This window comes from Narcine bancroftii, chromosome 1, assembly GCF_036971445.1.
Source record: "Narcine bancroftii isolate sNarBan1 chromosome 1, sNarBan1.hap1, whole genome shotgun sequence".
NCBI classification, from domain to species: Eukaryota; Metazoa; Chordata; class Chondrichthyes; order Torpediniformes; family Narcinidae; genus Narcine; species Narcine bancroftii.
The window spans coordinates 134,306,595-134,332,795 of NC_091469.1; the positions used below are offsets into that span (position 1 = coordinate 134,306,595).

Below are 26,201 nucleotides of genomic sequence, written 5' to 3' on the forward strand. Positions count from 1 at the left end.
CTCTTTGGAGGTGAGAAGATTAAAAGTCAGGAAATAATGAGGAAACAATGCCTCATGCACCAGGGTCAGTAATCCAAGGACAGAAATTTAAGATGATCAGTAAAAGAACCACAGAACATCCATTTCAATCCTGCACCGCACTCTCGCGCTGACATGTCTGTTCATGGCCTCATGCACTGCCAAACCAAGGCCATCCATTAACTGGAGAAGTGACACCTAATATTTCATCTGGGGACCCTCCATCTGGATGGTATGAACATTGAATTCTCCGGATTCTGCTAGACCACTCTCCCATTGTCCATACCTTGATGAAGGGGTCAAGCCTGAAATGCTGGTTATGTATCTGTCTTTGCTATATAAAATACGCTGTTTGACCCACTGAGTTTCTCCAGCACTGTTTCTTTGGCTTGGCTTCGCGGACGAAGATTTATGGAGGGGGTAAAAAGTCCACGTCAGCTGCAGGCTCGTTTGTGGCTGACCAGTCCGATGCGGGACACTGTACACTGTACAGAACCATTATATCACTGACAGATGCATTTGGTACAATGAATGGATGCTGGCTTTCCATAGGTTAGCGCAGTTCATTCGCTGACCAAACCTCCCTTCTTTCCCCAAGAGTCCTTTTAACTCCTTTCCACCGAGGGCAAGAGGTATTTTTGTGATTGACAATGCATGATTCAAGAGGGCAAGAGAGAACAGCTTCAGAACGAAATGGGAAAGTACATGATACAGATAAATTTCTAGGGAGTGGCATAGCTTGCCTATTTTATGCAGTTTCCCTGTACAATTTGTTATACTAAATCCTAATGGGAGTGAAATAATATAGCTTTTCTCATTTATGCAACCCTCTAACGATCACGATTTTGGGCAAAGAGCAGAGGAGCTGATTTCAATGGATAACTCACTCACTGGATATTGTGGGATTGCATAATCTGCTCTTCTGCTAAATAATTATCACAGCAAAAAGGGGTGGTTAAAACTTGCATCTCAAATTTTAACATTGCTCATGCACATTCAGGAAGTTTTGCTGATGAAGTGTTGGGGTGCTAATTTATCCAAACAAAGAACACAACAGCACCGAAACAGGCCCTTCAGCCCTTCTAGTCGGTGCCAAACTATTTTTCTGCCTAGTTCCACTGACCTGCACTCAGTCCATAGCCCTCCACACCCCTCCCATCCATGTAACTCTCCAGATTTTTCTTAAATGCTAAAATTGAGCCCACATTCACCATTTCTGCTTGCAACTCATTCCAAGCACCCACCACTCTCTATGCGAAGAAGTTCCCTCTAATATTCTCTTTAAACTTTTCCTCTCTCATCCTTAATCCATGTCCTCTAGTTTTAATCTCACCTAACCTCAGTGGAAAAAGTCTGCTTGCATATTCTATCTCAATCTATCATGATTTTGTCTGAGGTCCAAGGGAATACCTTGTGTGGCCCTGGGGATTTAGTCATCTTTATTTGCTTTAAAGTAGCAAGCACATCCTCCTCTTTATTCTGTATACGTTCCAAGACCTTACCGTTTATTTGCCTCACTTCCCTAGACTCTGTGCCAGTTTTCTGAGAAAATATAGATGCCAAAATCCTCTTTTGGCTCCATACATAGCCAATCATTCTGATCTTCAAGAGGACCACTTTTGTCCTTCACTCTCCTTTTGCTCTTAATATACCTGGAGAAGCTCTTAGGATTTTCCCTCATCTTGTCTGCCAAAGCAACCTTGTGTCTTCTTTTAGCTGTTCTGATTTCTTCCTTAAGTTTTTTCTTGCAATTTTTATACTCCTCAAGTTCCTCATTTGCTACTTGTTTCCATTCCTGTTATACACCTCTTCTGAATTAAATCCAATATCTCTTGAAAGCCAAAATTTCTCATCCCTGTTACCTTTCATCCTGACAAGAATATTCCAAATGTGTACTCTCAAAATTTCACGTTTGAAAGCCTCTCACTTACCAAGCACACCCTTAACTGAACACAACCTGACCAAATCCACTTTCTAGATCCTTTCTCATTTCCTCAAAATTGGCCTTTCTCCAAATGAAAATCTCAACTCAAGGACCAGACCTGTATGAATGAACGCTTGATATTTTGAAAATATTAAGGCAACTTCTCGATTCCTCCCCAACCCCAATTCAGAACTGAAAGTAAATAGATTTTGTAGTCCTGTGGGCAGGAAGTAAATCAATTACTCAGATGCTATTATGAAGCAGCAGGTGTATATACAAAAAGAAAATTAATTTAAACACGGGAGCTGAAGTGGTAAAGTACAGAATAACAGTTCTTAAACTTACCTATGTCTAAAATCTTTATTTCTTAGTAGGTAGCAAGAAAAAAAGAGAACAATGTAGATTAGGTTCAGAATATAAATGAGAGAGTTCAGTTTGAATAACATGTATCTTCATCACTTTGTCAAAGAGGCTCAAAATGGTTATGTTATTTATATACGAGGAGCCGTCATATCATTTTAATGTCATCCATGCAGAACAGTTTCTCGGCAAAATCAGGTTTGCTTCATTAAAAATACATGCTAATGGTGATCTGCAATACAGATTCACTTTGATGTGTTTGCCCTACACTAACCAGGCACTTGTTTATTTTGTCCTTCATAACAAGGTAGCTAAATACTTTAAATGAGTATCAGCAGTGGAGTTATTTGTGTGGAGTTATTTGCAGGAACCTCGTCAGAACAATAGTATCCTGGATTCATAGGAACATAGGAAGTAGGAACAGGAGTAGGCCAAAAATGGCCCATCGAGCCTGCTCCACCATTCAATACGATCATGGCTGATCTAATTTATGACCTAACTCCACCTACCTGCCTTCTCCCCATATCCCCTAATTCCTTTATCATGTAAAAATTTATCTAACCGAATTTTAAATATGTTTCCTTTTGTCACTGTATATTCTTATTGAGTCAAAGAACCTACGTACCCCAACTTGCCGTTTTGTGAATGAAAATAGAAGTTTCGCTTCAGGGGAAAGGTAAAAAATAATTAGCAAATGGATTATTGAACCTTTGCACATTAATTTAGCTTCAATAATAATAAAATCCAAGCTGCCATATATTCTATGTCAATTTTTTTTTTAAAAACTGGATCCCAACACCTGGAGTTTTTTTTAGAACTTGGGAGGGATTTTTTTTGGAAAGAGGATTTAAAGTCAATCAAAGCCATTTGCAATGAATGAGCTCATGTTTCAAAATTACACTGGCCCCAGCTGCAGGAAAGAACCATTGCCTACAAATGCTCTTGGCAAATCAACAGACGCCAAATGCAAAAACTACGGGTACTTGAATCTTGAGTGGGCAAAGAGCGGCTAGAAGGACTCAGTGGGTCAGCCTCGATAAAGAGTCACAAGCTGAAATATTGACATGGATGCTCCCTGACCTACTTCTTAGTCCAGTGGTTCCCAACCTTTTCCCCCCCACTCACATACCACTTTAAGTAGTCCCATACTAACCACAGCACCTATGACACAGGAAGTGTCATATAACACATGTGAGTGGGGAAAAAAAAGGTTGAGAATCACTGTCTTAGTCCCTCTAGCTTCTCTGTTCACCACAGTCAAAGGTGCCATTTGGAGCTAACCAAGGACTAAAAACAATGCTAATAGCTTCTCCAGGGCTCCATCAGCTCAGGGAAGGGTATTTTCTTGTTCCTTTCTCTTTCTTTCTCACAGGAATTCCAATACCACTGATAAAAGAGAGAGGAACAATAGGTCAATTTTTGGTGTCCAGACAGAGAAGATCAATGCAACAAGTTCCACCAGGCAACATTTGTCTACATTTTCAGTTTACCTTCATGTACAGGAAGCCTATCATCCTCTCCAGGTAGATGGTAAAAAGGAATAGCACAAGTAGGAATGGCAAGATTGCAAAGAAAATAATTTCACATGGTTCACAGCTTATCCTTGTAAAACGTTGGTGCTCCGGACCTACCTTAGCTCAAGAATACTCGTCACGTTTCCTGAAGGAAAAATGCGACGGACGAAGTTGAAATCACCAACGTACAAGCTGCCGTCGATGCCGCATGCCAAAGCCACGGGCGCCAGGAGTTTGTTGCCATCTGATTGGCCGTTGCAGCTGGGGCACGAGATGCTTCGCCTTCGCCCATTCCCCATGATACTGCTGATCATAGCCGGCTGCTGGGAGATGAACTGATTTTCACCATTTCCCTTGTACAGAATTCCTAATGGGGGGATGATAAGACTAACTTTGTCATTGTCTTATGCAATAAGGCATTTCCCTTGATCGCAAAATCATCAACATAAATCATGAAACACAATTTAAATTTCACATTAGACCAGACCAATCAAAACAATTGATTAAGACAGGCTGTGCCTCCAGCAATTGTGGAAAGAGAATACACATTAAATCACCGTTGAATGTCAGGGCCTGCATCATTCTCTAAAGGCTAAAATCATTTGACATTCACCTGTCGTTTGATCCACAGAAGTATAAATGGCAGGATTTGATCTTAGGCAAGTTTATCAAGCATACTGGATGAGACCAAGCTTGCTATTTGACAGGAGAGCAGCTGGATGAATACAATTTTTATATAATGACTCTCATTATAAAAATTTACAACGAAGTTTTAAATGAGAGTGATGAACGGCTTCTCGCTTCTCCTTCAGAGCCTCACATCTTCGTCTCATGCAAATATTTGCTTTCGCCTTTATTGTTTTACAGGGTAATATTATATCACCTGAGGCAAATTTCCTTGATATTAGTGCAGCACTTAATTATGAAATAATTTTTGAGCAAATTCTGCAGATTTTAATATGGAATCTTTATCTTCCAATTTTATCCCGATTTAATCAAAGGACACGAGACATCTTAAAGCTGGAAATAAGTTGACCACATTTCAATAATTCATTGAGAACATGCTGTTTGGACCTCAATTCAGTTTGATATTTACACTAGTTTCTTTTATTTTCTACAAGATCAGGGACTACACATAGAATATTAGTCCATGACTGGTGAGTTTTAAATTTAACATAGTTTGTGCAAAGATGAACATACCGCCGTATCCTTTAAGGAGAGCCCATTTAAAGCTAGAAAGGTAAACTAGTAATGTGATGCGACTTACACACATACTGGTCACTCTTCACAAAATCATGCAAAATACCTTTAAAACATCACTGAACACTAACTTCAAAACACGCACTAATAATCTGAAACAATTCCAATTGGTTTCACCTTCTATTCAGCTAATACCAATGAGAGAGAAATCATGACATGAAAAATGCACGTTCTCCTGCAAAGTTAGACCAAAATTCATGTCCATAAATTCTGACTTAAAACCACAGAACAATACAGCACAGAAACAGGCCCTTCGGCCTTTCGAGTCTGTGCTGAACTATCTTTTTCTGCCTAGTCCCACTGACCTGCACCCAGTCCACAGCCATTCATATCTCTCCCACCCACATACCTGTCCAAATTCTTCTTACATGTTAAAATTGAGCCCACATTCACCACTTTAGCTGGCAACTCTCTCCTGAAACCCACCACTCTCTGTTTGAAGAAGTTTCCTCCTCACATTCTCCCTAAGCTTTTCTCCTTTCACCCTTAACCCATGTTAATTTCAGGGGAATTGGCAGGGAACGTGAATACCTGTGGAAACTGGTATAAAAACTGGAAATTGGATGACGTTTCTTATAAAACTATTCATTTTAGTGCTAAAAAGTGTAATTTTAAGGTGGAAAAGGTGACCTATTCACTCTATGTTGTTGTTCATGGGAACTTGTTGCATATACACTGTTGACCAAGGTGCATTACTCTATCCCACTAAGCAACAGTAAAAAGAAGTGCCTGCCAAAGCTTAGTTGACAGCAGTCAGACAACTGATGGTTATCGACCCAGTTACGACCCAGAGATTCGAGTACTGAACCCTAAGGCTGACATTTCAGTGTGGTACTGTTGTACTGTTCAAAGTCCTTTGGATTATTTAGTAAACCAAGTCACCAGGTTCCATCTTGGAAGATATAAAAGGTTCCTCAATAAGGAATTTAGATCCACTCCATAATCCCTACTGTGCTTCCCAATGTTTATCCCTTGACCATTGGAAAAGGTGACCTATTCACTCTATGTTATTGTCCATGGGAACTTGTTGCACATACATTGTTGACCATGTTTCACACCTAGCAAAAGTGATTACTTTTCAAAAGGCATGGGCTGCAATCAGAGATTCAGAATGCAAAGGTACAAAAGAAGGCTAGTGTAACTGGCAGCTATACTTACCACATTTGTTTGCATTTTTAACAGTTCAGAAATTATCCTTGTGAATTTAAGGTACACACATTCATTATTCTCAGTCTTTCTGCATTTGGAGACTTGAGGGGCTGGCTTTCCTTCCTCAAATCACCATCAGATGCCCCTGGTTATATACAGTTTGTGGCCTCCTGATCAGGGCTAAGTTTCAAAGTTTAGCTAACTTAACTGTCCAAATTGCAAACTATCACATCTGTGTCAGGATGCTGATTTGACCAGAGAAAGGAATTTCCTGCTCATTTATGACAATTTGTTGCAATCAAGTTAAATTTAGCCTGCACATAAAAGACAGTGGAGCAAAGCTACGGCAAAAGATACTCCAGCTGCAAGCCTGGCTTAACAAGACTGAAATGTGAACATCAAACAAAAATCCGCATCCATATGAGTTTCCGAGTGAGCGTGACAGAGCACCTACTGAGATGGCTTCATCAGTGGGAAAGAATCAAGATGCGGGTGATCTTTAAAAACTGAAGTCCATTGGAATTTCTTGCAGATGGTGATGAATCTCTGGGATTCTCAGCCTCAAAAGGGTTGGGGGCTGAATTATTAGGGGTGTTTACAGTGGAAGCAAATTAATTTTCTCAAACACTGGGGAATTGAGGATGATGCAGAACTGGCAGAGGAGATAAAGCCTGGGTCAAATCACACTGAATGGTGAGAGCAAAGTGGAGGGGTCAGGTGACCTTCCCCTGCTCCTGTTCTATGATGTTCCATCATAATGGCAACACTTTTCATCATCACCAAGAACATTCAATCGATTTTTTCACCACCAGGACATGAGTTAAGTCTCCTTCCACACTTGCAGTCTGACCTGCTGAATGCTTCTAGCATTTTCCATTTTTAATTTCTGAACTTTTGGATCTTGCTTTTTAATTGAAAGTCAAAACACTGAGCTTAGGGTCTCCAGAAATTTACTTCTCAATCCATACCCACAAAAATAAACCACATTGGAAAGTCACTAATCTCACTTGGTGTTGGTGGGAACAAGTGCCCATGCTCGTGGCTGCATTACCGCGCAGGGAAACAGGAACTGCACTTTCAAAAGTAATTAATTGCCCATGAAACTCTGGCAAGTTCTGAAGGTGTGTTGCAACAGTCTGTAAGTATAAATAATTTTCACTTTGTGGCCACTGGCACCAAGCCATTATTACTTTGGAACTTTATTCAACATAGCTTGGCCACATTTGTGCCCAGTGTCCACTTTTCATCACTACATTTTAGGAGAATAGGGAAAAGTTACAATGGAGATTACCAAAGTTGCAGGTAGGATTGGAAATCTGTAACCATGATGTAAAGACCAGGCTGGCAGTTGAGATGAATAAAATTATCAGATGCATAAAAAGAGTAAAATACGAAAATCTGCAGACAAAATAATTTCATTTCTGCTCCCCTCTCCTGTACTAACAGGTCTGTCCATGGCCTCATGTACTGTCAAACCAAGACCACTCGTAAATTGGAGGAGCAACACCTTATTTTTCTATCTGGGCACTCTTCAACTGGATGGCATTAACATCGCCTTCTCCGGCTTCTGCTAGCCTTCTCCTTATTCTCCATCTCCTCCCCATCCATCTGCCTTCTTTCCTCCAGCTCTCCACACCCTCTCCATTCACAGAGCCTTCTCTCTTCCCCTTGTTTGCTGGTGTGCCCTCCCTCCCTTATCTACGGTCCTGCCCGTGGGACTGTGCTTCTCCTCCCCACCATTTTGTTCGGGCACCTGCCTACATTTTGCTCATGCCTTGATGAAGGGCTCAAGCCCTTAACATTGGTTATGTATCCTTATCTTTGCTATATAAAGTACACTGTTTGACCTGCTGAGTTTTTGGCTTTTTACTTTATTAGATGAAAAAAAGAAACAGTTCTTTTGCAGATGGATCAAAATACAGGGAAAAGACATTTGAATTAATAAGTTGCAGGATGAGGAAGGTGGTTCTGAAGTGGACTATTCATTCATCACTCTGAATAAACTCCTGGAATTCCCTGCTGGTAGAAAATGCCATCATCAGAAGGATTCTCACTGGATCAGGGAGGAGATCCATCCTCAACCCTCACCATCTCATGGCAATTCAACGAGTATATTAAAGTTTTGCTGTGGTCAGTCAGTAATCAAGTTACGCTGAATATAAGTGGTGTAACCGCTGCTTTTGGGCAACATTCAACCTGTTCCTCACCTCACTGTCATTTATGGAAGTAACCTGGAGCATTCCCCATAGAAATATCAGGACATGTCGATGTGATCACTTTCTACGTCTCATTATTGCTTGCTACCAATTGGGGTCTGATGTTGCTCAAGAACAAAGTCAAGATTCCACTGCAAATAGGCTGAAAAGGATATAAATTAATTAATTCTGACATAGAAAACATTATGGTTCTTACTCTGATGGTAGTTAAAATGTACGTACAATTTTGTTCAATTCAGTAACTAACTTAATTCATTACTTCAAGCAAATACAGCTAATGATTAAACTGTTGAATAAAACCACATTGAATTAGTTGCTAAGTGCAACCATTAGGTGATGGTGCAATGTAGCTTGTAAATAAATGATGATGAAAGTCTGGAGATGTTAGAACGAAAATAACTAAAAAGTGGGATGTCATTGGAATTTTCTTATTTACATTTGATCTGAGAAGAAAAAAGAAACCCCCAAAAAAACATAAGATGAAGACTTTGATGAGGCTGTTCCAAATGCCTGCTGCTATTCCGGTTCCACCAGACCATGTAAGGAATGGAAAGAGGAGGAGGCTATTCAGCCCTTTGCACCTCTTCTACAGTTCATTTACCTCTGAACCACTTTCTAAAAATCAACCCTTTAAATTTCCAAGAAATCCATCATTTACTCTCTTTAATATCCACAATAACCTCCAATATCTAAAGATTCAGCATCTCGTCATGAAGAAATTTCCTCTCATCTTTGTCTTGAGTGGTAACCTCTTATCTTGAGACTGTCACTCTTGGCTCCAGATATCTGAGGGAAGAAATAAGTACATCCTTCCTCAGGAAGGAAGACGAGACCTGTCCAAATGTTCCAGCTGTCTTCTCTATATAATTGGAGAATGATATTTCCATTCTTGTAATTGAATCCTCTAGCAATAAAGGCCAACACATGCTTTGCCTCCCTAACTGACGCTTAACCTGCATATAAGCTTTCATATATCTACGTTAAAGGACACCCAAATCTTTCTGAACACAAAACCTCTCCTTTAAAATGAACACAACACTTTCACTTGTTCTACCAAACCAGATGACCTTGACTGTTTTCATCTTGCCATGTCTTTGTCTATTCACTTAGCATGCCCATTTCCTCGACTCCACTTTCATTGCTACGTGTCTTAGTATCGCAAGCACCACAAATGATGACGACTCAAATAATTTCTCTGTGAATATGAAGTGAGGGCATAAGGTTGTACTGTGAACATCCGGAGCTATTGTGTCTCCCCTAAATAAATCAGTCACACGATTGCAATGTTCATGTGCATTAGAGCAAATAAGTATGCACTGATTATCCAACCGTGGTCATGCATCAATTCAACTTAATATACACATAATTACTCTGGGAGTTTTATAAACATGATGAGCAATTTAATTTACAACTGAATTATGTGCCCTGGCATAGCAGTCTCACACATTCTCCCACATTAAAAATTGGTATATCCTAAAACTCAGATTCCTCAACAATAAACTCAATCAGGAACTTATTAAAGGACCCTTACCTTTGTACTTTATTGTTCTTTTTCCTCCCTGCATTGCTCAGTCAGTTTTTTTACATTTCTTTATTTGCTTACATGTGTACATTTTTTTGTTGCACTACCATTAAGTGGTAATTCTGCCTTGCTGTAGGAAAAATAGAATCTCAGGGTTGTATGTGATGTCATGTACGTACGCTGACAATAACTCTGAATCTGAAGTAGAATGAGCACACTTTTGTATGGAAGACATTTGATACTGGCTTTCACTTGGTAAGTCCATCATTCTGGTGAAGAGTAACAGGAGCATCTCTCACTGGATGGTTTCAGTGGTAATTGGGTCTCTTAAGAAGCCAGCATTCAGAAGAGAAAGTAAAAAAAACAACTACAGATGGAAATCTAAAATAAAACACAACGTGATGGAAATACTCAGCAGATCACAGCCATGGAGAGAGAAACACAGCTCTATGATTCTAATGTTTCAGGTCATAGATCTTGTGTTAGAGTTGGGAATGTGACAAGTTTGTTCAGACGGTAAAAAATGAGGATGCTTCTGCAGGGTAAAAGCAGGTCATGATGTGGATAAGCCACAAATCAGGTGATCTGCTCAATGAGTGAATATAACCATATAACAATTTACAGTACGGAAACAGGCCATATCGGCCCTTCTACTCCGCACCGATTTATGTGAAACTCCAACTAGTTCCACCTACCTACTCCCTGCCCATAACCCTCCAACCCACTCATGCCCATGTACTCATCCAACCTCTTCTATAATGACAGAATTGACCCTGCCACAACTACCTCTTCTGGAAGGTCATTCCACTCAGCCACCACTCTCTGAGTAAAGAAGCATCCTCTTATATTGCTCCTAAAGTTTTTCCCCCTAACTGTTAACTTATGACCCTCAGGGGAAAGGGCCTATTCACATCTACTCTATCTATTCCCTTCATAATTTTAAATACCTCTATCAAATCCCCTCTCAACCTTCTACGCTCCAACGAATAAAGTCCCAGTCTCCTCAGTCTTTCTCCTTATTCTAGATACTGCAATGCAGGCAGCATTTTAGTAAACCTTCTTTGCACCTTCTCTACCTTATTGATATCCTTCCTCTATTTTGGAGACCAGAACTGCATACAATCCTCCAAACTTGGCCTCACCAATGCCTTAAACAGTCGCAGCATCATCTCCCAGCTCCTATACTCTATGCTATGATTTATAAAGGCCAGCCTACCAAAAGCAACTTGAGAATGAGAACAGAGACAGCAGGGTGTAGAAGCTGTGAAATGCAGAGCAGAACCACGTGCCTGGCAGTTCAGGCTGGGCATCTACTCCACTCTTCATGGGGGAAAGGTGGAGGGGAACAGAAACAAAAAAAAAGCTGAGCCAATGTCACAGATTGGAAACTGATAGAGAGAGAGAGAGAACTCAGGTTATCTAGCGTCCAGATATCAATATTGCTCAGAAATTTTCCCCCTTTGATTTTACTTTCTCCTTTTGAAATTAACTCATTCTCATACAAACTTGACTGATGGAGCAATTATCCAAGCATCTTGCCTGGCAATTTATGGCACTTTCACGAAATACAGTAAAACCCCCGTTATCTGGAATTCAAGCAACAAGTAGCCTCAAGAAACAGGCAATAAAATCAGGGAAAATAACAGGTAAAAATGATGAAAGTTTAAAATTAGCGCCAACCCCACCCCCGACGGTTAGTTTGCAATGATCGATCTCAAGCAAGTGGAAAATTCACTTATCCAGCATCCACCAATCCCCATATGTGTTGGATACCGGGGGTTTTGTTGTATTCCCTTTGTGTTTTGAAGCTGCCAACTACGAGCTTTTCACTGTACAAACGACTTACCGTTTTGAACATCCAAGACGTGGTGCTTGTTGAGTGACCAGCCTCCCATATTCGAGGAGTCTAACTCATAGCCCTGCAGGACAGCAGTTCTTTTTTCCCAGAGGATGAGATCAAGGCAGGACTCGTATTCATAACCAACAGAAACTGGGCAGAGAGGAAGACATCATTATTGGCTCGCAAGGACGAATGATTTCCAACAAATTTTATCAAGGTTAAAGGCAAACTGCTAACGCTTCTCTGCTTGAGACTCTAAACTCTCTCCTCAAAAACTGGAGTTCTGATTGATACTTTCAAATCTCAAGATCAAAGGCATATAAATAGGATTAGAATAAAGCAGGATTAAGTTCTTATTGAAAGGTAGAGCAGGCCCAGAGGACTCAATGCTGCTCCTGTACATGTGTTCCACAGGTAGCATATGGTCCTCGTCATAGAATCATACAACACAGAAAAAAGGTCCTTTGGTCTTTCATGCCATTCCTTTTACCTACCTACACTAATCCCATTTACTTGCATTGGCCCCAAACCCTTCAACGCCTTGGTGATTAAAGTGGCATGAGAAAACCTAAAGTTGCTACCATGCAACTTTAAATTTTAAATATAGGCATACAGCATGGTAACAGGCCTCAAGACCATGCTGCCCAATTTACACCCAATTAATCTATACCCCGATACGTTTTGAACATTATAATTTTACAGAAAGCAAACAACTGTACAGTTAATCAAAAATGGTTTTATGATAAATGTCAAAGTTAAAAAAGAGGAAGGTAGAGCAATGGCTGGGGGGGGGGGGGGGTTCGAAAGACTGGTAGAAGCAGAATCCTTCATCTCCAACCACAGCGCCATAATGGTGATACACGGGCTTCTGTATTTTCTTATTCATCTGCCATAATAGAGCACTTTTTAACTCTAAATTGAATTTACTGTTCACCTTTCCTGTTGTAGCAGTTACGTTATATTTATGGTACATCATTCCTTACAACTTACATTCAGTACCTAAGGGTACTATTCACAGTACATGCAGGAAGTCCATTCTCAACACTTCCCTACTGTCAGTGTTAAATCATCCTGCAACCTATTTCATCAAATGGACAGGAGCCATTAGTGCTCAGTAATCATCAGAAATTTTACGAAGCAAAATCGTTAAAGGATCCAAGCCCCGTCCTTTAATATTAAAAACAATTTTAGAGATACAGCGCAGTATCAGGCCCTACCAGACCACCAGCTCAGGCCTAAATACACCCAAGTGACCAATTAACCTACAACCCCTGGTATGTTTTCAAGGGTGGGAGGAAACTGGAGCACCCAGAGGAAACTCATGCAGACGCAGGGAGAGTGTACAAGATCCTTACAGAGAGCGACAGACTCGAAATCAGCTCGCTGGTGTGTAGTAGTACTGCACTAACCATACAGTGAAAATAAAATAAAAAAGCAACAAAAACTGAAACCTAAAACAAAAGAAGAAAATACTGGAACAAGAAAGTCAAACCCCACCTGTGGGAAAAGAAAGTCAACACTGGGAACAATGGGGCTAATGGATACAAAAAGCTAGCATTAATTTGATGAATCACATGGCCTCCTTGTATTCATATGTGGTGGAAGTGCATCTTATATGTCTGACATTATGAAACATGGGACTAATGTTTGTCTTTAGAATCTCTATGTATTTTTGCAATGCAGTTTAAAATCGCTTAATTTAAAAATGCTCTGTTTAAAAACAAAACTCCTCTGAGATCTTGTAGAGAGTCATTTCTTTTGGATCATGCCATTAATTAACATGAATTATAAAGATCAACTCTTTTACAATGTATCAGGTATTGCTGCAGGGATCTGGGGACCTTGATGATAATATCCAGCTTGGCTGCCTTGAACGTGCTGAGGAGAACCAATCCCCTCAAGCCAAGAGAAGACAAGGCAGTATTTTAGACCCCACTGGCTTAGGGGCTTTCTGCCAAGGTAGCGACAGGTGCATGATAAGTAGAAGTGGTGGGAAGAGGAAGTGGACCACAGTCAGAATGCTGTGAACATCACAACATGAGGCAAAATCAAGCTATTTTTGCAGTAATCTAGAGTCCTTGCACTGAGGACCAGAGAGCGCTGTTTCGTCAGGCGTATTTGTGCAATCAGATGATAATAAACTTGACTTGACTAAGCAGAAGCACAGTGAGCAATTCAAGAAGGATATATTAACCATGGAGGCAGTGATAATTAACAAGACTAATACATGGATTCCAAGGGTTAAACTGCTCAGTGAGCAGCTGAAACAAGGGCTTTACTTCCTAAATTCAAACTAAGAAACAAGTTGATTGATGATTTCAGGATATAAAGAGGATTTGATAGGGTAACATTTTCAATGATTGGGGTGTCAAATATTGAGAGATATAGTTTAAAGAGAGTTGGTTAAAAAGGTAGTTTAAATAGTTGAAAAAGATCAAGTTTTTAGGAATTGAGGTTAGGGAACACGGCATCCAAAAATTTGTCGAAATTTGGAATTTCCCTTCTCAAACATGAATCTATTAATAATTAATTTTAAATGTTGTTGAACAAAAATGTTAATAGATAAAGAGAAAAAGACCGGCTTGTGTTGTTCGATTGCAGATCATGCACACTTCTATTGAATAGCAAGTTGAATTGTCCATGATTGTCCCTCTGTTCCACAGTTACAAGGAGAGATCAGAAAACAAATTGATGGGGTGATTAAGTTTCTTTAATTAAGAAACCAAGAGAAGATCTCACAGAGGTGTTCAAAATTACAAGTGGATTTGAGATAAACCGGGAAATATTTTTCTCCTGATCTGTAAGCCTGAATATGTAACAGCATAAGTTAGAAGGATTTTGTCCTTTTATAGTAGGATCGATCAACTAAAACATTGGCCAAGATATGTTGGGGATAATGAAGGAGTAGTTCCTGGCAACGACTGGCACTGTCACTGGCAGTTGGGCAGCAGCCGGGTTTCAGCATCTGCCTGTACAACATGGACATCCAGATGCTGCTTTTGTTGTTGTTACTGCTCACTGCTTATCTCCACAAATGGTCCTCAATATATCCACGACTGCTTTTGAGAAAGAATGAAAGAAACACTAAAACTAAACAAATTTTAAATTTTATTTTATTTTAAATTTAGACATACAGCACGGTAACAGGCCCTTTCAGCCCGTGCCACCCAATTACACCCAGTGGACCTACAATCCGAGGAAAGTTTTGAACAGGAAACTGGTGCACCCAAAGGAAACCCAATGTACAAACTCCTTACAGACAGCTCTGGGATTCGAACCCATGTCCTGATCGCTGACTCTGTAACAGTGTTGCGCTAACCGTGGCTCTCTATTTTTAAAAGGGTTTAGTGGAAAAGTTTGGACATTTTCAACCATAACGGGTCTATTTCAATGCTCTCAGATTATTCATGGATCTTAATTCTCATTGCTATGGTGTTAATCTCTACGAAAAGTAACCAACTATGGAAATTAGTTGAGTGTAGAATCTGATTTGTACATGCTTGTATCCCAATCAGATAAATTGCCGGGAATTCTTTGGCTTGGCTTCGCGGACGAAGATTTATGGAGGGGGTAAAAAAGTCCACGTCAGCTGCAGGCTCGTTTGTGGCTGACAAGTCCGATGTGGGACAGGCAGACACGATTGCAGCGGTTGCAGGGGAAAATTGGTTGGTTGGGGTTGGGTGTTGGGTTTTTCCTCCTTTGCCTTTTGTCAGTGAGGTGGGCTCTGCGGTCTTCTTCAAAGGAGGTTGCTGCCCGCCAAACAGTGAGGCGCCAAGATGCACGGTTTGAGGCGTTATCAGCCCACTGGCGGTGGTCAATGTGGCAGGCACCAAGAGATTTCTTTAGGCAGTCCTTGTACCTTTTCTTTGGTGCACCTCTGTCACGGTGGCCAGTGGAGAGCTCGCCATATAACACGATCTTGGGAAGGCAATGGTCCTCCATTCTGGAGACGTGACCCATCCAGCGCAGCTGGATCTTCAGCAGCGTGGACTCGATGCTGTCGACCTCTGCCATCTCGAGTACTTCGACGTTAGGGATGTAAGCGCTCCAATGGATGTTGAGGATGGAGCGGAGACAACGCTGGTGGAAGCGTTCTAGGAGCCGTAGGTGGTGCCGGTAGAGGACCCATGATTCGGAGCCGAACAAGAGTGTGGGTATGACAACGGCTCTGTATACGCTTATCTTTGTGAGGTTTTTCAGTTGGTTGTTTTTCCAGACTCTTTTGTGTAGTCTTCCAAAGGTGCTATTTGCCTTGGCGAGTCTGTTGTCTATCTCATTGTCGATCCTTGCATCTGATGAAATGGTGCAGCCGAGATAGGTAAACTGATTGACCGTTTTGAGTTTTGTGTGCCCGATGGAGATGTGGGGGGGCTGGTAGTCATGGTGGGGAGCTGGCTGATGGAGGACCTCAGTTTTCTTCAGGCTGACTTCCAGAATATACTAACGTTATGGGGGTGTACAACTCTATGTGCTTGTATCTTTGGATGTGGGAGGGATTTAAATCAGAGATACATGATTAGAAATTGCATATGGGTGAAACATTTTCAACTTACCAACTGCCTCAGACAAGCCGTAGACCTTTTGATTGTAGGCATCAGTTTTGTCCCATATAAATGTGTAGGACAGGTTTGGTGATGCCGGAAACCATTTCTGGAACAGACGGCCTACCACAGCCACCATCAGATGAACCTTCATCAAATTGAACGGCACTGTGCTCTGGGTCATGGTGATTTTCAGAACCGGCTTGTAGCCTGCAGCACGGGAACTCAGGTAGATAAGCTTGAGATCTGTGCCAGGAATCTCTGTCTCTTCATGAAGAACCTGGAGATACACCAGAGAAAAAATCAGAGAGAGAAAATCGGAGCGATTGAGAAAATTGTTGAGAAAAAGAGAGACTTCATTTTCAGCTGAAAAGGCAATGACAATACCAACAACCAACAAGGGAGATTTTAAGAAAAAAAAACACTTACTTCATTTCAACTGTGATTTCTCCTGGGCAGGCATTACCAACAGTTCATTAGACAGTACAGATGGGGCCATGAGTATGGAATGGGAAATTTGACTGAAGTCTGAACATAGTGTCACCAAGTTTACACCATCATTGATCCCAGATGTGTGAATATAATCCTTGTAATCAAAATATGTTGCAATGCTGAGGTAACGTGATGATTCTACAAGTTAAATGATAAAAGGGATGCATCACAGAGCAGAGGAATTTGGCCAGAAACCTTTGGTGCTCCATTGGGTTTCTCTGATTGGCGATAGTAAAAGATAAAAAGAGGGATTAACTACCTCCCTTTTCTGAGAAAAATAAATGCAGTTGGAAAAGAAAGTCAAATTGTTTGCATTTTACGGAGGAGGAACCTTTATATTTTGCAACCAACTGAAATAACAAGGAACTCATGGCATGTTCTTTACCTAAATGGCAATTAGAATATTAAATATGCCACCAAATGGCTTTGTTCAGACAAATAGAACTTGTGCAATAAAAGAGAAATTCTATAAGTTTCCAAAGGGAAAAGGTTAAAGGCTCTGCTGATAGTTGTGTTCATGGTGTTAAATGGACCAGGAGCAGGGATGTGGGATTTAACTGCAAGTCCTCTTTTGGCCAGCATGGACACAATGGGCTGAATGGGTGCAAATTGCTCCAAATTTTGATGCCCCTCTCTCGTTCCTTGCATGCTAATAATGGTGAGCATTCTGCACAGAATTATATCATGAAGGGGACAACATGAGGTTCAATGGCCTTCCCTTCATTCACAGAGCAAGGACTCACAGTCTAAGGAAAAAGGGATCAGCTATTTAGGACTGAGATGAAGAGAAACTTCTTCACTCAGACAGTTGTGAACTTTGACCTTTCAATGGCATGAGGTGTCTAACATGTAAAGTGTGGAAAGGTGTTCAGGAGAGCAAATGAAGAAAAAAGTAGAAAAGTGAATAATGCAATGAGAATGGTTGATCCAATGCACTGACCAAAGCTCTGAACATGCAGACATTTCTCCCTGCTTTCATTACCTGCTGTAGGTGAAGAAGATACAAGACTCCATGTACCTGTGTCTCAGGAATAATGGGACTCTCCGACGGAGATGTTCGGAAGAAGGTGGAGAGAGGGGAAGCCAAGATATCAGGATTTGGTCTCACAAATCCACTCAGATCACAGCTAGGAATCTCATTCTCCTCCTTCTTCATGACCATGGTGTCCATCACGTAAAAAACATTCCAGGGAATCCATACGGTATGATACCGGGTGATGAATGGGACACGTTCAAAGCACAATGTGAGTGAGGCTCCACCATTTGCCAGCAAGTCAAACCTGATGAAAAGAATTAGAGCAGAAATAACACGTCATTTGAAGCAGTGAACAAAACTATAGAATCAGGATTTATCTTTAAGCGCCAAAAAGGCTTTATCCTTTCAGAAGTAAAACAAACTGTGTTGGAAATATTCATTGGGTCAGTGGAAAAAAAACAAGAGTGTATGTGTCAGGAATGCAAATCGTTGGGGGTCTAACAAGTTTTGTTTTAAGGATGTTGAATAAAGTGGGAGTCAAGAAGCCTCAAAGAAAATTCTTCATGAAAGCAGGGAAGGATGAATGGGGGTGAGGTGATTTATGGAGAGAAGGGCGGCAAGGTTAGCACAGCAGTTAGTGCAACACTATATTATAGTGTGTCAGTGGCCCAGGCTTGAATGAGCCACTGTCTGTGAGGAGTTTGTATGTTCTCCCCGAGACCTGAGGAGAATGAAGGGGGAGTCTCATTGAAACATTTCGAATGTTGAAATTCGTGTCTAGGACAAGAGGGCACGACATCAGGATTGAAGGGTGTCCGCTTGGAACAGACACGTGTAGGAATTTCTTCAGCCAGAATGTGGTAAATCCTGTGGAATTTGTTGCCACAGGCAGTCATGGAGGTTCTTGATTAGCTAGGACACCAAAGGTTAAGGGGAGAAGGGCGGACAGTCGGGCTCAGTGGGAAAATGGATCTGCTCGTGATTAAATAGTGGGGCAGACTCGATGGGCTGAACGGCCTACATCTTATGGGCTTATGACCTGCGTGGGTTTTCTCTGGGAGTTCTGGTTTCCTCCAACCCTCCAAATCGTACAGGGTTTACTGGTTTTGGTGTGTTTGGCTGGCACAAGATTGAGAGCCAGAAGGGCCTGTGACTGTGCTCTAACTCTAAAGGGATGACCATGCTAAGGAAAAGGCGGTGGAAATGTAAACAAGAAGATCAGTCCATAAGAAAAATAGAGAACGTCAATATGTGTTATCTGATAAAAGCTCATCAGTGTTTATGATCTGAAACTGTTCTCAGCATCCATTTAGGGGGCGAGGAAGTATCTTATTTTCTTTCTGCTACTGAACATCTTGTTATTTGATGCTCTTTTTATCCAAGCAATTTTCGAACTAAATGATAAAAAAATGACTTGGGTCTAGGAAATAAAATACATAATTCAGCAGGTCAGACAGAAACAGAACTGACTCCTCAAATCTGTGAACTTTAAACTCTGTTCACAAATCAGCTTCTGCCAGATTTTGTTTTGAAAAGAAACAGTATGCTTTAGTTTGCTTTGATCCAATTTTGGACCACGGCATTGACAAAAAACCTTCTTGCTTGGAATTTACCTCCAGTCAGTAGAATTAGTCACACCGTATTCTAGATTCAGCACCCTGTATTCCACTGCTGAGATTCCAAATGATTAACTGCAACTTCAGGAACAGACTACAGTCCACTGTTAATGTCCACGTGATCCTTTTATTTCTTTTGGTTGGGGATTCAATTTAAACTTCACTCTGACAGCCAAGCAAAGAAAATCGGCCGTTGTTTAATTCATGTTACCTTGATCAAGGCAATCAACGGCAGGGTGTTTAAGTGACATTTCTCAAATGCTCTGCAGTGGATCAATTTCCACATTCTGCTGTTAGGCAGAAATGGATTGGTAGTCATCAAACAAATCACAGGTCTGAATTTGTTGCTCCGATTGTATAAACAAGCAAGACAACTATCCAAGCAGCCAAACAAATCAAATTGAGTGAATATAAACAATGGAACATAGGGCTTCGGAAGTCATAACACATCCATGGATTATGGAAATGAGATACATAAATATCTTTCACTATCTTTGAGGTTAAAACATTGTTGCTGACGCCACAATGATGCGCAAGGGCATTTTATTCTGCCTGCGTAGACTCACATTCCATCCTGGCGTGTGATGGTGTAGCCATATTGAGGGTAGTGCAGGAAGGAGACGTTCACTCCGATGAGAGGCGTTCCATCTGCTGTTAGGACTTGCCCTCTGATCACAGAGCTCAGGCTGCAGAGTTAAGGGAGTAAGGGAAGAAAACAGCAAAAATAGAAATCAGCACTCAGGGCACAAAAATAGGAATCCAACCCCTTTGGAAAGATTTATCTAAGAACACTCGTGCACTGCCAAGTTTAACATTATTGCAAAATGTGATGAAATAATGCAGGAAAGGCCATTCCTAACTAATTTATCTTCATGAAACATTAATTCTATTTAAGATACTCTGATTTAATGCAGGGATTCCGCTGACAATTTTTATGATTTATGTCTTACAATTGGAAGGCACGCAGCTCCTTTTCCCTGTGTTCTTTGATTGCACTTGTGACACTTTAATGTAATATGTAAATGACTAATAGATGGGTTATTAAAAACTTGCTGGTACTTCACATGGATTGGAGGACTGATGGAGAGATGGAAAGGAGCTAGAATACAATTATTCCACAAGCTGTAATTTATGGCTCTGGTATAAACTTAGAGATGCCAAATTTTGTTGCCGACACCAGGAGCATGTGAAAAAACCACCCTCGTGCTTTTGTTCCCACTTTATTTGCACATCATTACAAATTCATAAAAAAGATCATTAAATATTTTGCGACTACACCCAATTAAGATCTTTATTAAGATCATTTATTAGCCTGATTTTGAGTGTTTGACAGACTTTTAAAGGGTATGCACATATCCTGAACCAGGGGAACCAGCCCGATGATTAGTGGATTGCAAAGGATCTCCTGTTTGCAACATGAAGTGTTGAGGTTCAAGAGTCTCATGGCTGTTGGATGAATCAAGAGGCGCTAATTTTCAGGCTTCCGTCCCTTCTGCCCTTATATGTACACTCACCAGTTGAACTCAAATCAAATTCAAGTGGGGAATGTATTGGGAATTCTTGCCTAAGAAAGCTAGGACTGCTTTCTCACACTGGGCACTTGAACAATATGCAAGTCACAGCAAATTCTGGACCAGGTCCTGCTATTGTAATTCTTATGGTCATTGCTTCTGATCTTCAAAAGGCATTTCCAAAGCCCTGGAGGTGCAATTTGCTTTCAGGTCTCTATCTCTCAAGCTAAAGAATGCAATCTGAGTAGCTTACTCCCTTGATGAAGAAGAGTTTATTGCCATTCTCATTGTAGAATGTACATATATGCCAAAATTCTTACTTGCTGCAGCCGAACAGGTACTTGCAAAGAACAGCTACGAAAGCAAACTAACTGAATTAAATAAAAGAGACAATGAATACAGGCGATAGATATAAATATTCACCGTAATCCTCGTGCAACAAAAAGAGGCTTGCAATAGTGCAGACGGTACATGATTAGTGAACCAAGGGGAGGTTCACGAGTCTCACAGCTGTTGGAAGAAATTGTTGTTGAGCCAAGGGGTGCTGGTTTTCAGGCTTCTGTCTCTTCTACCCTAAAATGTACACTCAGCACAGATGAACTCATATTAAATTCAAGTGGGGAATGTATTGCGATTCCTTGCCGAAGAAAGTAGGTGGTTGCCAGGCTAGAAGGCTTGATTCACCAGGATGCAGCTGGGGCTAGAGGGCTTGAGCTCGAGGGGGAGGTTAAATAGTTATAATCTTTACTCCCCAATAAAGGGAATGCTCGCATTTGTTTGCCCAGGGTGGACAACTCTAGGATGAGCATGCACTGAGAGACATGTGGGGTAAATTTTTCACTCAGAGGGAAGTCCATATCTGGAATGAGCTGCCAAAAGAAACTAGAAGCACACACAGTTAGGATGCACAAAGATATTTGGACAGCTATAAGGATAAGAGGAGCTTAGAAGAATATGAACCAAATGGAAGCAAGTGGGACCAGCACAGAATGCCAACTCGGTCAGCATAGCTTAATTCGGCTGAAGGGCTTGTTTCATGTTGCAAGACTCGATGACTCCTAAATCTGTTACATTCTGATTTTGTAATGTGAAGCAAGCCTAAGGACAAGAAAAAAAGCCAGAGGGTTGTTAACTTGGCCTGCGACATCACAGGCACCACACTAACTCCATCGATGGGCATCTACATGAGGCCGTTAGCTTAAAAAAGCAGCCTTTAATCCTCAAAGACCCCCACCTCCCAAGCCAGGCCCTCTTCACTCTGCTACCATTGGGAAGGAGGTACAGGAGTCTAAAGATGAGCACTCAGCGGCACAAGGACAGCTTCTTCCCCTCTGCCATCAGATTCCAGAATGATCAATGAACCAAAGATACTGCTTTATTTTTCCTGCACGACTATTTTCATTTTTAATTTTTTAGATATTAGCGTTGTAAGATAATATGAATGTTTGCCCTATGACGCTGTCACAAAATACTGATTTTTCTGTCTTGTTCATGACAATAAATACTGATTCTGAAGTTATATGGAGCCAATTCTGTGCAACTTTGTCCTGAATTGATGAGGCTTCAGACACTTTATTGGTCCTTATTAAGCAATGTATAGCTCTTTTTAAATGTCACACATCTGCTGATTCTCTTCTGTGCCACTCCTGATTCCTTGTATCTTTTTGCACCAGGTGGAAATACTTGCTTATCTGTTAGCCTTGGGTTCTGATGCAGAACACAGAACTGTCCGCTCCTTTGCAGGTGATGATAAGCCTGTTTTGTACTCTCTGTTTTTATTTCAGATATCTGTACTTGCATGTTTTTTTTTGAGGCGATTGCTTGTTTGCACCTATTAATTGAGAAACAGCTTGCAAGAGAAATCTGTGAAGCATCAGATATCCAACGGCACACTCTTCTCTTGCGGCTGTGCATCATTTGATAGAAACCAAAACAGATTAGTACACCAAGCAGCCAGGTTAACAATCAATATCCTGTTTGTCAGGTTAACATCAGTATCCTATTCAGTGACATATTAATTTTATTTTCAACCTTTTGCTTCAACTCAGGCCATAGTTTGCATATTGTTGCGGGGTGTTAAACCCTTGCAGTTCTCAAATAAAACAACTTCAGCTTAATGATACCTGAATCTAAACAGATGGGATGCTAACAAATAGCCCCAGCAAATCTATAATCTGCAGTCTAACATGTTTTTCCCGTAAAATGTTTGCTGAGATTTCCTCTGCAAAATCAATTATTTAAAGACATTTCAATGTGACCGCACTGAAATCCCTCTCCATGCACCTCTCCAGGAAATTAAACGTCATTGTCATCAAAGTGGATGTGCATTCAACCAGGTAATGTGCTGCAGTACAGTTAAGGACAGCTTTTGAGTAAACAATGTATTATTTAAATAAGAAGGATGGACAATTAATACAACACCTTAGCTGCAAGTTAGTCATCACTTGAAAAAATGCAGGAGGGAGCATTGTGTTCTGTGTTTTAAGTTACTAAATGAAAGATTTATCTTCTGAAATGATGGGAATGAATTTCAGATTTTAGATTTATTGTCAGAGTACATACAACCCTGAGATCCTTTCTCCTGTGGGCACAGTAGAATTACCACTAATTGGTCGTGCAAAAGAAAACTGTACACAGCGTAAACATGAAACCAAATAAAAGAACTGTAAATAGATAATGAATGTAAACAAGCTGACTGCAATACAGAGAGAACAAAAGAAAATCAATAAAGTGCACAAGTTAAGAATCCTTAAATGAGTCTCTGATTGACTTTATCGTTGAGGATTCTGATGGTGGAGGGGGAGCAGCTGTTCCTGAACCTGGTGGGGTGAGTCTTGTGGCATCTATACCTTTTTCCTGATGGCAGCAGCGAGAACAGAGCGTGCACTGAGTGGCGTGGTCTTTGATGATTGCTGCTGTCCTCTGATGGCAGTGTTTCCTGTAGATGTACTCAATAGTAGGGAGGGTTTTGCTTGTAATGTCCTGGGCTGTGTCCACTACCTTTTGGAGGGCTTTATGCTCAGTGTATTGGCATCCCCATATGAGACCATGATGCAGCTGGTCAGCACACTTTTTACCACACCTCTGTAGAAATTTGTCATAGCAGACCTTTGCAAATTCCTGAGGAAGTAGAGGTGCTGACGTGCTTTCTTGATGATGCCATCGGTGTTGGGTCCAGGAAAGATCTTCCAAGATAGTAACTCCTAAGAATGTAAATTTGCTAACCCTTACCATGTGCACTTGGTACATGTACAGGTAACAATTCTATGTTCTCCAGGCATTTTGCACAGCTTGTACATCTTGGTGCACATCCATAGATCCCCAAAATGGGGCAATGCAGCAAGATGGTGAAGAAAGAAATGTTCTGCTAGCTAGGAAATAAAATATGAGCTATCTGATGATCAGCAGGGACAGGCTGGGTGCATGACTTTAAGACAGCTGAAATTCCTTCCATCTCACGGCCAATTTAGCTTCTTCTAAAATGGCTGGCACCCTGCTGGTGTCATTCTCTCTGTTGCCTTTTGAGGACATTATTTAGGTTCATTCCTTTTCTGGAATTGTTGGGGGGGCAGCACCTGTAAGTCCACCAGAACTGCAGCTACAAACCAGAAGGTACAGAGGCTGGGAATGAACAGGATTGGCTTGTACTTTGACGCCCTGTTGCTAATCTTCACTGTCTAGTCTAATGTCTGTAGAATGCGCCAGGGGAGAAAAAGTATTGTTAACATCTCAGGCTGGTACCCTTCATTAAAACTTGTTGAAGTGTCCTGTACTGAAATATTTGACAATTCTTTCTCTCCCACTGATGCTGTATGATCTGCTGAGTTCTTCCTTCCAGCAGAGAGTTTGCTGCTCTAACTTGCAGCAACTGCAGTCTCCTGTGTGTCTGAAGAATGCTTCTTGGTAGAAATACCAGTGGCATTCTGATTGCAGCCCAGCAGGAAACGAGCGTGGGCGGAGTAGTGACTGCACCCCGGTGGTGGGAAGCCATCACCATCTAGAAAGGAGAATCAGCCAGAGGTGAAAATATTGGAATGCTGAGCCAACATGCTGTCCTGGGACACTTCATATATATGATAGCATGAGAGAAAAGAAACACTGAGACTTCCACAACCAACTGAAGCTGGGGCTCAGTAAAATTGTTTCAAATAAATAGTTATTTGGCTTATTTGTGGTAGTATTAGTTACCCAAAGATAAGTTAGAAATGTCTGATTTAAGAGACCGGAGTACTTGGATAATCTCATTGTCAAGAGCAAACAATGGGAAGTCAATGTTTTGGATTGGGATCCTTCAGGTTTAATAGGGGGTCTCAACCTGAAACATAGTCGATTTCCCACACTGACCTGATGAGACTCTCCAGCTTCTCAATGTTTGCTCAAGATTCAAGCATCCACAGTTTTTCTGCTTCTTTGTGTTTCTCCTTAGTAAAGGACCCAGATGTGTAAGCATGGCTAAGAAAAGCACAATCCCAAGTGTGCTTGAAAAGTAGCTTGGATAAACTCGATTATTAGATTTTAACAAAATAAAGGTAAATGAAAAAAAAGGGGAAAGGTTCCATTATTGTCACCTAATACTACATTGACAATGTCACATACATTAAATTCTTTGTCTAAGTCAGAGTCGCCATTTTGTCCAGGGCCCCTCACAGTAGCTTACAGCACTTGGTGTTTCTAGGCAGTCTCCCCTTCAAGTACTGACCAGGCCTGAGCCTGCTTAGCTTCTGCGAATAGTCCACACGCTGCATCACTGTGCGACTGGATTGATCACCACTTGTTTCAGTAATGACACACTAACCTGCAGTTGAAAGGATTTTCCCCAGGTAGGACATGACTGCTGTCTGGTTCAATGAGAAACTTAATTCGATCGTGGAAAGACCTGGCAGCTTGTTGGGAGGGTGGCGGCTGGCTTTGACCAATTATGTCCAGGGGGTCCGATGATCCGCGGCAGTATGGCTGGTTTTGGCAAGCGCTGTGTATGCAGCAGTCGGGATCCATGCAGTCGGTCAGTCCATCTGCAGAATGGAAAAGCATTCAAATGAAGAGCCATTCTTCAACCATATTCACGAATTTAGACTTACAGCCCTATTTAAATCTGCAGTGATCGACACTCGTTCAAAAGCTGCAATAAAGATCTCGTGCATATTTTGTAGATTTAGCAGTTTCAAAAAAAAAATTCCTCTAATTTCTACTTGAAGAGTAACTTGAACTATTTTTGGGTTTGTGCCTTGATTAGGATAACAGAAGGATGCCATTGCTACAATG

At 41.1% G+C, this 26,201-nt stretch overlaps 1 protein-coding gene across 17 annotated transcripts in view; it reads right to left on the bottom strand.

Annotated features, from left to right (window-relative positions):
• The window catches only part of LOC138764513 (teneurin-3), a 4,541,667-nt gene that overhangs the window by 47,535 nt on the left and 4,467,931 nt on the right, over positions 1-26,201 (bottom strand). For all 17 annotated transcript variants that reach the window (XM_069940598.1, XM_069940580.1, XM_069940589.1 and 14 more), the window contains 6 exons: positions 25,735-25,951; positions 19,995-20,114; positions 17,855-18,116; positions 16,357-16,624; positions 11,810-11,953; positions 3,934-4,183 (listed from right to left, as the gene is read on the bottom strand). In XM_069940598.1, coding sequence (XP_069796699.1) covers positions 3,934-4,183; positions 11,810-11,953; positions 16,357-16,624; positions 17,855-18,116; positions 19,995-20,114; positions 25,735-25,951 — 1,261 coding nt within the window. The remainder of the gene's footprint in view (positions 1-3,933; positions 4,184-11,809; positions 11,954-16,356; positions 16,625-17,854; positions 18,117-19,994; positions 20,115-25,734; positions 25,952-26,201) is intronic.